This window comes from Apodemus sylvaticus, chromosome 17 (assembly GCF_947179515.1).
Source record: "Apodemus sylvaticus chromosome 17, mApoSyl1.1, whole genome shotgun sequence".
NCBI lineage: Eukaryota > Metazoa > Chordata > Mammalia > Rodentia > Muridae > Apodemus > Apodemus sylvaticus.
Window position 1 is genome coordinate 44,853,569 of NC_067488.1, and position 12,578 is coordinate 44,866,146.

At 53.1% G+C, this 12,578-nt stretch overlaps 1 protein-coding gene across 4 annotated transcripts; it reads right to left on the reverse strand.

Annotated features, from left to right (window-relative positions):
• Positions 1-268: 268 nt before the first annotated feature.
• Puf60 (poly(U) binding splicing factor 60) lies at positions 269-11,228 on the reverse strand. 4 transcript variants are annotated; one of them, XM_052160970.1, is made up of 12 exons: positions 11,136-11,228; positions 7,732-7,833; positions 5,664-5,759; positions 5,469-5,558; positions 4,530-4,580; positions 2,337-2,498; positions 2,163-2,255; positions 1,834-2,047; positions 1,560-1,750; positions 1,277-1,412; positions 840-1,075; positions 269-714 (listed from the first exon to the last, which is right to left on the reverse strand). In XM_052160970.1, exons 1-12 carry the CDS (start codon positions 11,157-11,159, stop codon positions 415-417), a joined length of 1,695 nt encoding a protein of 564 aa, XP_052016930.1. In that variant the 5' UTR covers positions 11,160-11,228; the 3' UTR covers positions 269-414. The 4 variants fall into 4 exon arrangements, with proteins under 4 accessions (XP_052016930.1, XP_052016931.1, XP_052016933.1 ...); XM_052160971.1 differs by having other exon boundaries at positions 7,732-7,830; positions 11,136-11,218; XM_052160973.1 differs by lacking the exon at positions 4,530-4,580 and having other exon boundaries at positions 7,732-7,830; positions 11,136-11,218.
• Between the last annotated feature and the right edge of the window lie 1,350 nt (positions 11,229-12,578).

Below are 12,578 nucleotides of genomic sequence, written 5' to 3' on the forward strand. Positions count from 1 at the left end.
GACCCATAGTAGCAGGTGTACTAACCTAAAGATTCCTGCCCGCCCAATGCTCACTTGCTCCTACAGATCTTGTTATTCACGTGAGCAAGGGCTGCGAGCCAGCACTCCCCACAAGTGAAGATAAAGCAATGCCTGTCCACCTTGGTGCCTCCTGTTCACCCCTGTACAGCATGCTTAACACCCTCCTCGTCACTGGGGCCTTGGAACACAGATAAGACATTCCACACACAAGCAGCCTGGGTCACGGGACCAATTTCAGACACAGGGATTCAGGGCCAGCAGTATCTGCATCTTTATGTACACTACAGAGTGGGCTGGGCAGAGTGCCTGGTCCCAGGGACACGCCACTTTTAACACTTTACAAAACTGAAAGGAAGTAAGGGGCAAGCGCAAGTCCTGGAAATGAGGCCAAAGTCACGCGGAGAGGTCGCTGTTATCAAAACGCTCCTGGTCATACACTTCAGCCACCACTTTGCGACCACCAAACCAACGCCCATTTAGGGCCTGGATGGCCTTGTGAGTCTCTGAGGCCATGGAAAATTCCACAAAAATCTTGACGATGATTTCTGCATCTTCCTCTTCGCCCTGTTTTTCTTGGTAGATAATGACCCGGTTCACAGCACCAAATTTGCCACACTCCTCTGTCACCTCTCCCTCCAGGTCATCATCGATGTCCTTGGGGTCCACCATGTTTCGGAGAACCATCACTGTAGACTGTAGGAAAGACAATTGAATGTTGTGACTGTGGGAAAGACAACTGAATGGTGTGACCTCTATCAACCACTAACATCACATCCTCACCACCCTAAAGCGGCTGTGGCACTAGCCCACCTACCCACCTCCTGTTTTCTGAGTAGCTTCTGCATGACCATGTGGCGAGCACTGCTCCCCGAGATGCTCATGTGCTCCTGCTCACTCAGCATCTCTGGCCGCTCTGACTCAGGAAACAGCTCCTCTTCTTCCTTTTCCTTCTTGGGTTCCAACAGACCCAGCGTTGGTGGGCTGGCTAAGATGGGGTTCACCACTCCCACAGAGGGAATGGTAACGGGAATAGGAGGGCGGGCTGGTGTCACACCTGCAGCAAAACCAACCAATTTTAATTAATAGCCACACATAACACTCTCCTTGGGAAGGAGTAGAAAGAGATGGTTGGTTATAGCCAGCTTGCCCTGGCTCAGGGTTTACACTAAAGTAAGCATGGGTTGGGAAGCTGAAGGCAGACCCTAGAGGAGGAGGGGGGAAGGAATGGTGGAGAACCTGATCCACTCAGACTCACCTGTGATGACTCCAGGGGCCTGGGCAGCCATGACAGCCTGGGGTAGGGCCCCTAAGGGCTGGGCCAGTGTCAGTGCTGGGGACACTAGTCCTGGTGTGGCTAAAGTACCCAGCACTGCTGCTCCAGCCACTGCTTCCTGAAACCAAAAGGCAACCATAGTCAGTTTCTAGTCTGTTTTCATAGTTTTTAGTTTCCACCCAAAACCATCTAAAGAGCCAGTTCCCGAAGGCTTGGTGGGTCTGTCCACCCACTGTCAAACACACATCACTGTGCCAGCTCTCACCTGAGCTGTAATCTTGGCTGTGGCTGCAGCTGCGGCCACAGCAGCAGCAGGCGGGAGACCTCCAGGCGTGGCAGGTGTTAGCAGGGGCATGGGGGGTGTGACGGCCTTGCCCACCCTCAAGTACTGGCCACCCAGATCAAAGAGGTTCATGGAGGACACAGCATCCTGGGACGACTGGGCCTTCTCATATTCTGCAGGGCAGGATGAGCAGTGAGAAAAGCCAGCCCCAGGAGGAGGTGGGCTCCCTCTTCTTCTTGACCCTTCCCAAACTCACCGATAAAACCATAGCCCTTGTGCTTGCCGGTTGTGGGGTCCCGGGCCAGCGTACAAGACTTGATCTTGCCAAAGGCTTCAAACACACTCTTGATGTCATCATCAGACAGGTCCTGATGTACAGAGGCCACATATATCCGGTTGAAAGCCCTCGCCTCCTCAGCCAGCTGGTCTATGATGGGTTGGGCTTGTCCAATGTTACTGGGTCTTCCCACCTGAAGAAGGTTAAGAACAAACATCAGCCTAGGCCTGTGGTGACTGCTTCTATGTATATAACTTCACAAAGCATTCAATTACTCTAGGCCCAAGACCAAACTTTCTAGTCCTTACCTTGATGTTCCTGCCCCCAAGCATCACAGAGTTCATCTGCTCCAAAGCCAGCTGTGCAGCTTCTGGGACCTCATACTCCACGAAGGCAAAGCCCTAAGTACAGGACGGTGTTATAAGGCAAGGAGAGTGGACAGAAGGGCAAGCTAGGGCACCGGGCAGCTCTGATCTGCTTACCTTATGCTTCATGGTCACGGAGTCCCAGGACATATCAATGCTCTTGATGGGGCCAAAGGGAGCAAAGGCCTGGCGAATAGTGTCTTCTCCCAGCTCATAGTAGATGGAACCCACATAGACCCGGCACATGATAGCCAGTGCCCGCTGCCGCTGGGCTGCCATCTGCAGCAGGACAGAAGGAGAGAGCCACTGGCTTGTCAGGAAGGTGGGAGACTCAGCAACCCTCTCCCATCCTGGCCCACCCGCCCAGCTCTGCTGTGGGAAGGACTCCCCACGCAGCAGTGAGGTGCAGGCTGGGCCCTTGCAGCCAGGGTTTAGGGGTCAGTAGGACCCCACCCCAAGGAAGGCCAGGCCCAACAGCAGGAAATGGAAGTACCCAGCCCGCCCAGGTCCCAGGCAGACTTTGGCAGCAGAGCTGACAGGTGGTCAGAAGGCAAGGCTGAATGACCTATAATTCAGCCCACTTCTGTAGTCTGGAGGTACCTGGGCTGGGCTGGGAGATCTTCCCACTAGCCCAATCAAGTATTGGGACAGAAGAGGGAAGGAGGAGCTGTCCAAGCCAGACACACCTACTGGCATGGAAGCCAGAAGAGAGGGTGGCAGAAGACAGGGCAGCCATTGCCCAGAAGAGATCCCAGGGAAGGAATCTGGGAGCCCAGAAAGGGGTCCTGGAGAGAACAAGGAGCAAGTGCTCATGCAGGGAGACAGGTGAGGACTCAGTGTGCTCTACACTTCCCCACCCAACACCTCCCACAAAAAGAGCTGCTGGGAGCACATGACTGTAGCCACAAGAGCTGGCCCAGGTAAGAGCATCACAAGGCAGCAGAGAACCCAATGAAGAAGCCTCAGGGAGCCTTAGGGCTGGGAAGCTGGCAGGACTGGCAGTGAGCTGGGCCACTGTTAACGAGGGACCACCCATGCCCTGGGAAAGGCTCCTTCCAACACTTCATAGATATGCCAGGCAAGGGGTTCTAGAGCCACAAATAATGGGCCACAGGTAAGGCCCCATGGGCCGGGGCCTTCCTCCTTAACACAAACAAGGGCTCCTCTCACCCTAACAAAGGTCCCAGTGGCAAGAGACCAATTTACTTCTTCAGACATTAGCAGGCCTAGTGCAGCCCAGCCTCCCTGAGAGAGGACTAAAAGGTTCACCAACACAACTCATCCAGGTAGGGCCTATCTTTCCTCACATTAGGAGCTCCCTGAATTTGGGACCATTCCCTCAAACTGGCTGCTAACAAGCCTTAGGCTACTGTCCAGATGAAGGGCCCCAATGGTAGAATCACCCCTTTTCTAAGCCCCACACAGACATGAAGCCACATCTGTCCTTCAGGTCACAGTTTGACAAGAATGCCAAGTCTCCCCTTCAAGGTGAGACTACTCAACTACAGATCTCTCTGACCATATCTCCCAGGACTCCACAGAGGGTCAACAGCTCCCTTTCAGACATGCTTTCCAGAGTAGACAGAGTATGTCTCAAATGTAAGGGCAACTCGTCCAGGGGTGGCCCTCCAAGCGGACACCCCAGAGAAAGGGCCATGTCTTTCCCACAGGATCTCCCCAGGATAGGGCCTGGCCACTTCAACTTGCCTCTGGGCAAGGAAGAGCCATCTCCTTCCCAGACTCCTCTGCTTAATGCATGGCCATGTAACCTCTACCCCTTGCTGAGAGCTAGGCCTATGACCCAAGTTATTGTTTGCCCTTCCCTCTCTTGCTCACTCAGGCCCCCAGCCCCCAACCCATCCATCCATCCTCCCTCCAGAGCATGATGGGGCCACAGTTAGGACCCCTCTCTTATCAAGGAGTTTGATCCCAACCCAAGAGCCCGGGCAGCCTGGAGACTGTCGGAACTCAAGGCCCACAGGTACGTCCCCCACATGGGGTGGCAAGGCACAGATGAGCCTGGTATTGGCAGCTACCCTCCCTGGCTGGCTGCCGCGGCTGCCCTCCGCAGTTACCTGGCCGGTTAGTTTTAAGGTGGGCCCTCAGAGCAGATGGTGGCCTCCCCAGGGGCGGTCCCGGGGTGAGTGCCCACACCACTGGCCCCACCATGCCTGGCGCTCTGCTGTGCTCGTCCAGAGCTGGCGGGCAGGGCCGGCCAGGGGAGCAAGGTCCCCAGCAGTGGGCTGCACTGCCCCCCACTAGCCCTGACTAAGGACATGAGCCCCAGAAGAAGTGAGCATTTCTATTGACCGATTGCAAAGGTGAGAGAGGATCTCCAAAGCCCATTGTCACTGCTGCCATCTGAAAGACAGTAAAGACAGAGTTCAGTCTGTTGGAGCCGAGCAGTCTCCCGCTCTTGTCAACACCTCACGCAGACAGCAGCAAGGCGCGGAGTCCCCGCCCTGCCAGGGAGGCCCGCCTGCCTTCCCACACTGCTGGCCACTCTAGCTGGTCACTGGCACCTGCCCAGGGGGGCTTCAGAGCCCCAGGTGCCCCGCCCCACAGCCTTTGCAGCAGGACCGGCGAGGGGAGGGCAGAAGGAAGGGAGGTAGGAGAGGGATGCTCAGAGCACAGTGAACAGCCAGTATCAATGTCCGAGGGCTGGACCTGGGCTGGGGAAGGCTCAAGGCCCAGGAACCTGTCAGCTTTACATATGCTTCTTCCCAGAGATATCCCAGCCTCCAGCCTAGAGCAGGGCCCAGTGGAGCACACCCCTAGACTGCCCCTTCAATCGAGGGCCCCAGGGAGAAAGGCCTGACCGTAGGGGCAGGGAGGATCACAATCTACATGCTGCCATCATGGCTGTACACAGCCTGGGTGACAAGGGTGTGGTAAGACCCAGAGGCACTAGTGGGAAGACCAAGAAGGAGAACTGGGCAGAGCTACAGAGAAGGAGTGGCAAGGGGGTGGAGAAGGGGCCTTATCAAGCAACCAGAGGAAAGGCCAGGCCAATCATGCCTCAGAGAGGACCCTGGTGGTCCAGAGAATGAATCTTGAGAGTCTGAGAGTCATAACACCTTCTGGGGGCAGTCGGCCACAGGCACAGGAGGAGGCAGAGAAGAGGAGGAGATGGTGGAGGTAGTGGGGAGGGGCAGTGGAGGCTTTCTGGCCCAGGCTGGGCAGAAGGGCCTCCAGCAGAGCCAGCCCCAAGACAGTGGCTGTGGTGTGCAGGAGGGTGGTAGGGCTCACCTGCAGGTTGGTGAGCTGCTGCTGCTGGTGCGCGATGGTCTGTTTCACCAGCACACTCTTGATGCTCTGCTCCATTGCATATTTCTTGGCCTGCAAGAGATGGCAGTGAGGAGCACTGGGGGGCCCAGCCTGCAGGGGGATGGCCTGCCTTTCCAACTCTGGTTAAGTAGTTGTGCCCAGGAGATTCACTCTCACCTTCTGGAGGGCCTCCTGCTGCTCGGGCGTCAGGGGAGGCAGCCCCAGCTTGGTACCTGTGCTTTGCCCATTTTCCATCTTGATGGATTCTGTGCCCTGGAGTAGGAAACAGGGGAACTGTTTAGTAGCAAACTCGAGATTTCTCATGTGGTCCCAGAAACCCCACAGGTCATTTTCCCTAGACTCTTAAACCAAAGCAAAAGATATGCCCCAATACAAACTACCTCCTGCCTGGTTAGAATACAGCCTTCTCTTCAGACATTGCTATACCCACTCAGGCCTTTGTCAGACATGACTAATGGATGGGACACATTAAACCAGGCATGTATCCTATAGGACAACACAACAGCCTCTTCATGCAACACAGAAGTCTACCTGCCTTTGTTGACAATTTGATCCCAGAGTCTTGTAGAAAACTCGAGCTTTATTGTCCTCCAGAGTCCAGAAAACAGAACCAGGACCAAAGACTCATTACTCACAGGCTACCAGGCACTCTAGCCTCTTAATTTCCTCAACAGGTCTCAACGGGGCCTCATGCCACCCCAGAACAAGTAAGGCAAGGGGCCTTCTCTCCAACAATGCCCATTTCAGGCCTGAAGACATTCTTTCAAAACCTACCTCCCAGAGGGTGGGTGCTATTCAGCTCAAGAGCCCTTTGAGGGGCTACAGCCTACATCATTAACTGAGCAGCACCCTAACCAAATGTATGTAGAACAGGCAGTGCTGGCCAGGGGGAAGAGCTTGACACTTCAGCACTACTAGTACTGTGTTTAAGTTCCTATCTAGGCCATTTACAAGTTGTTTGCAGGAGAGAAACACAATCACATAAACAGGGAAAGCACAATGTCAGAGTCAGCCAACCCTGGGAGCAATGGACAGAGGCAGCCTGTGTAAATACTAGTTCAAAGTACCTCTGGTTATTCTTCTAGGCTTCAAGACACAACCTTTGAGAGCAACCGCAGAGAAAGGAAGACCCTCAACACAGGAGTAACAGCCAAGGACTAAAACACAAAGAAGACAGGACAGGTCTGACTAACTCAAATGCCATGGACCCACCCCATCATGGCTGCCAGAGTGCTGAGTTTCTGTTCAAGGATGAAAAGGTAGGAAGCTTATAAGGCCCCTCTGGGGCAGTCTCAAGAAAACCCTAACGTCCCTTAAGAACTGCCAATGGACGGGACCAAGGCTGCAGTCTGGCTCGAACTACATCTGTCCTCTGCCCTCTCAGCTGGCCCCACGCCTATAAGACTGTGACACTAGAGTAGGCTGTCACCATGGAAATCAATGCCAGTTCTTCTCAGCCCCCTAGAAACTTTTCAATCTCTTCTTTGTCTTGGTGAACAAAAGGCCCTTCTCCCACCAACCAACAGCACACTGGCCAGACGGCCAGTCAGGAGTGAGCTTCAGCTCCCACAACTTCCCGAGATCCACTGATGCATACCAATATCTCGGTCTGCACCCCCTCCACCCACCCACCCACCCATCCCAGTGCCCAGAGGGCCTAGCCTGAGGCCACCACAGTATCTTGTTGAAACCTTCTGGGACTCTTGTGGAAGTGGGAATAAAGAATCTATCACCTAGCAACAACAGAGCCCAGCTTCACATCCCAGAAGATTTACTCCCATGGGCCAGTAACTAGAGAACAAAATCCACCCACACCCACCCATAACTCTAGAGAGGGGGGAAGTCTCCACAACACACATGTGCTTTTGACTTACATGTTATTTTGTTTTTACTTACATGAAAACAAAGAGCTAAAATGGAAATCCATATTTCTAGCTCTAGACACAATACTGCCATTCTGAAACAGAGGGTCCATCCCTCTGCACAATGCTAATGGCTCAGAGCCAGCACCAGTGAGGGCTGACCATCCTTATGCCCATCATCTCCATCTCCTCCTCCTGCCAGCCCACTGTTGGGCAAACAGAAGCAAGCTAAGGAGGGGGCAGGGCTAAGCCCCAAGATTTCACCTACCCATATCTCCAACTTGGCTCAATCACGTCTCTCTAGGCCCAGAAATGCATTGGCAGGCAGGCAGGTGAGGGAAGATTGTGTTTAAGGTTAATACCTGTGGAGGTTTCCATTTGTCTCCTGCTGCCACCACTGCCGCCGCCGCCGCCGCCGCTGCTGCTGCTGGCTCCGACCCTCCTCCTTGTTGGCCATTGACCTGCTGCCGGCAGGAAGGAAATATAGTCACACAACCTATTAACCAGACCCACTCCTCTTCCAAAGTTGATGGTTGCCTTCCCATCTAGAATGAGGGAAGCTGGGCAAGGGCTTAAGAAGGCCTGCTGAGTGTTTAGTCCCGGAATCACTCCCACCTTGTCCTGCCCTTATACCGTCTAGCCTGCCAGCACATACACAGCTTCCCAGGGTACCAACAGAAAGCAGAGCAGCAGCTGGGCCAGGCCTAAGTTGACAGTCTCCCGGCAAGGGACAAGAAAAGGACAGAAGCAAGCAGTGTTCTAACCCAAGGTCAAAGAAAGCCACCCTTTTCTGCTGACAGATTGATCTAGATTAGATGACCAGCTGGCTGTGTCCTCCATCTTTACCAAGGACGCAGAACACTGCTTCCATCACTTGGGCTAGGCCTCATAGCTGAACATTTATTCCAGTAGCTCCATGAGCTCTGGGCAAACCCAGGCCTCCCTCACACAGCAGACAAAGTGAGAATCTCTCCTAGGATGGCAGCTGAGAGCTTGGCTCTCACCATCAGAAGGGACACAGAGTCCCATGTCCAAAGGCAGCCCTCAGAAGATGGAGCTCTTATCAGTCTGTGGTGTGGTCCCTGCCACCCCATAGACCTCAGGTAGAGGGAAGCAATATTGTAGGTGTGGGACGATATGATGGAGGCCCTAAAACCCACCCCAACTTCCCCGAAGACTGCAGCAACAGAAGAATGTGCTTACCCTACCATCAGCTAAAGGACATGATCCACAAGTATCGTAAGACAGAGAGAGAGAGATGGTTGTGTCCGTTCTTAGAAACAAGGCCAGAGGCTGGCGATTTGGACAAAGTCTCTCAGGTCGTCAGGCTACTGAAGGAGGGATTGGCAGCACAATGGTTTTTTGTTTGTTTGTTTGTTTGTTTGTTTGTTTTCGAGACAGGGTTTCTCTGTGTAGCACTTGGCTGTCCTGGAACTCACTCTGTAGACCAGGCTGGCCTTGAACTCAGAAATCCGCCTGCCTCTGCCTCCAAAGTGCTGGGATTACAGGCATGCACCACCACTGCCCAGCTTGGCAGCACAATGTAATGCACTGCAGAGACCTCGTGATGGAACTGGGAACCATGGCTGACACAGCCTCTACCAGGAGCTCTTCCTGATGATACCAACCTGAATGTGCACTACTGTCTTTGCTCCACTGTGACTCAGAAGTAATATCCCAGAAAAAACTAGAGGAGTGGTGCTGTGGCACAGGCTGCTTCTCAACACTCTGTGAAAGTGTGCCTCAGGCACTAGCCGGACACCAGTGAAAATGTCAACCCTGTGGTACACGCATAACTTTCTGCCTCTCCAAATGAGTAGCCACCCAGAGACAGAAGAGTGCTGAAAGCAGCAGACAATAGCTAAGCACAGTTCCAGAGAAAAGTCACCTGTGGACACTACATAGGACAAACCACCCAAGTTAGCCCGTTTACCTCAGCAGAGTTCTCCAATACAGTCTAAAATTTCTATTCTAACCAGTCACTGGGAGAGCCTAGAGAAATCTATCATTTGTTATCACAGCTGGTCACTAATATGTATCTCAGCAGTAGTGCATCAAGAGAGGGGAAGATCCCTTGAGGGATTTATATGCTACCAAGTGTCTCAGGTGCGCAAGCCAAGCTCTGCCCTTCACCAGCTCAGAATAAAAGAGTTATTTCTTTACAAAACATATTAAATAACCTGAGCAAGTCACCTAAAATCTAGTCCTGAAGCTCTTCTTGTGCAGGGGCATGGCCTATCTCTCAGGCAGCAGTGAAGATTTACAAAATCAATTTCCGTGAAGTTCCTTAAGTCTCTGCATATGGGAAATAAGCCGCAGGTTCTAGCAGCATTAGTACCATCAAGAGCAGCGCCAGATCCAGAGAACTGGACTGGCTGAGGGACGCTGTCTTCCATCTGTTCAGGCCCCTTCCCAGGGTGTAATGCTACTTCCTGGGTAGCCAGGCTGTGCACTGTGGATGCAGCAAAACAAGAGAGAGAAAAAACAATTCTCGGGGCCTCATGGTCAAATGCTGGCAAAGACTATTCCTGCTGCTTCAGGGATGAGACTCACTCCTCGAGACCATCTCGATAATGATACTACCTGTCTGGCATCGGGCTGACCTTCCAGTCTGCACGAACCCCCGGGGTTACCCAGAAATGAAGCACCTGCTCTGCTCTCCTCCAGTGCTGGTCAAAATATTTTATACTCTGCCCTCCCCCTTTCTAATAGGTTCCAACAGCCACTTAAGGGTAGTCATCAAGTCCTCAACTCTCGCTTTGTCTTTCCGCAAAGCCATTCCCACCAGTAGCTTCAAGCAATGGAGCATGCTTCTTTTTTTGAAAGAGGTAGTACACGTGTGAGTGATACATACTAGATCTATCCCTCACATGCTGGAGCAAGTGCCCCTCTCCCGATCTGAAGGTGCAGTAGCTCCCAGCTAAGGCTGAGGAACATGACAACCCCGTTCACACTACTTGACCCTACCGTAAGTCTGGCCTCCAGGCGCCTGCTTAAGTGGTCTCAGACCCTGCCTCATCCCTCGGGATGACCGTAGCGGCTAATAAAAGGCTGGATTGCAGTGGGGGTAGGTCCAAGGGATAAGTGGCTCCTAAAGTGAGTGGGGAGGAAGACTTGTGGCAGTCATTCCCGATTGACCAGGGGGAAACGCTGAGCAGGGCAGAACGAAGTTCAGCCCTTGGAGCGTTCAGTACAAGACAAGGGTCCTATGACGCCCACCAAACCAGTGACCGAGGCAGAGCCAGGGACAGAATGACTGAAAGGTGTGTGTGTTGCGGGGGGAGGGGATGTTCTTCCCCTCCGGCGTGGTAACAGAATGGGAAACCCTCTTCTCTGTGCATCGTGGCGTAGAGTAAATGCCAATGGGCCCGCCCCTTCCGCGTCCCCCAAACGGGGCGTAGTCGAGCAGGTCTGGAGCAGGCGCCAGGGCTCCCTAAAGCCACCGGGTGCCTAGACAGATGTCGCCCAGCCTCAGCAAAAAGAGGACCGCCCCACGGGGATCGAGCAGGGCAGCCCGCGGCCGGCCCACCCCGCCCAGCTGCCGGAAACTGGAGTCCTCCAGCCGGAAGCTGCAGTCAAGCCACTGCCTCGACCGCGGCCGCGCGCTCCCGCTCCGCCCCCGCCCCGCGTGCCGGGGACCCCAGGAAAGTCCGTATGAGGCCCAATCAGGCCGCTGCGCACCCAGGGGCCCCTCCGCACCCTGTCCCAGCCTACGACTCACTCCTACCAACTGGCGGCCGCCCCCGGCCGCGAGGGACTCACTTACGAGAGCTATAGTCGCCGTCGCCATCTTGCGTCCGTCGCGGCCGCTGCGCGCGCCACAAGCATCAGCTCCCTACGCAGTCTCGCGCGATCTGGGCGGCGGATGCGGAAATCTCGCGATACGCGAAGTAGCTACGTGAGCGGAGACCGGAACGCATTTCCGGTCCGGAAAGCAGCCGAGGGTGGGGCGGGCCAGAGTTCTGGAGTAGAGTAGGGTCCTTCCCTGTTCGGGGGTCAATATTTTTGGATCAGTTCCGTCTGCCTATTTTACCAGCACCCTATTTCAGTTGAGTCCACTCGCTGAAAGCGGGAAAGAGACCGATTCCTATTGACTCCGTTCGTGGACAGAAGACAAAAAGACTGATGCTTCGTCTTTCCATTGTCTAAAGTCAGGAGTCCTCATTTATTCTGAAATATGATCTCTTTCCTAGTGAGAGAATAGCCTTTTAGAGCGATCGACATGCAGATGGCCCCAAAACATGGTTCCCCAGCCAGTCCAGTGGGAATAAAAGTGCACGTTAGTCCCCAAGTCCTGAGCTATGTGTAAATCTGTGTGTTCATTTGTGCTGACGTTTGCCTGAGCTGCACTCAGTACCAAGACCCTAAGATTACCTGCAAGACACCAACCACATCTGTAAACTCAAGCACCTTCAAACTACACCGGATAGCCATTCTGTTTTCAGAATTTAATATAGTGATGTTTAGCAAAATAAAGCAGAAAATTTCCCTCCCTCCCAGGCCCCCTTTAAACGACAGAGGGCTCTGTTGACAGCAAAGCCCAAGTGAGCAGAGAAGTGGACTGCTGGGGAACTAGGGGCGGGCCTCAGCAGACTGATTTGTGATGCTTGTGTCTAGAATTCTCCGAAAAAGTACAGATAGGAAAAAAAAAATTAGGTGCCTCCAGACTTCTATCCCTACTACAGGATGCTTGCTAGTCGTTCTAGCATCTAGCTAGAGAAATGAGCTCTACTCTGGGAAAGAAGCATTGAGATCCAGCTTAGCATCTCACTCTTAGGCACAAGTGGCCAGCCAGAATCACCAAGCACAAGAGCTTGAGGAAATATGATACAGAAGAAACCAAGACAACAGAGGAAATGGAAAAACAAAAATAGAAACTGAGAAAGTAATATCATCAAAGATACCCAAAGATGTTGCATCCCCCAAACAAGAAAATAAAGACCATGAACTTAAGATTTCTTCCCGATTAAAAAAACAAAAATGAAGATCACCAGGTACTAGTAGTACTTCCAAGACAGCCAGGACTACATAGAGAGATCCTGTTCTCAAAACACAAAACAAAAATCCCATAAAGTCGAAAGTTCCAAGAAAAACTATAACAATCACATTGGTCAATATTCAAGATTTAGAATAAGATGGGCTCACAAAAGCCTCTGAAAACACACACACACACACACACACACACACACACACACACACACGGAAGATG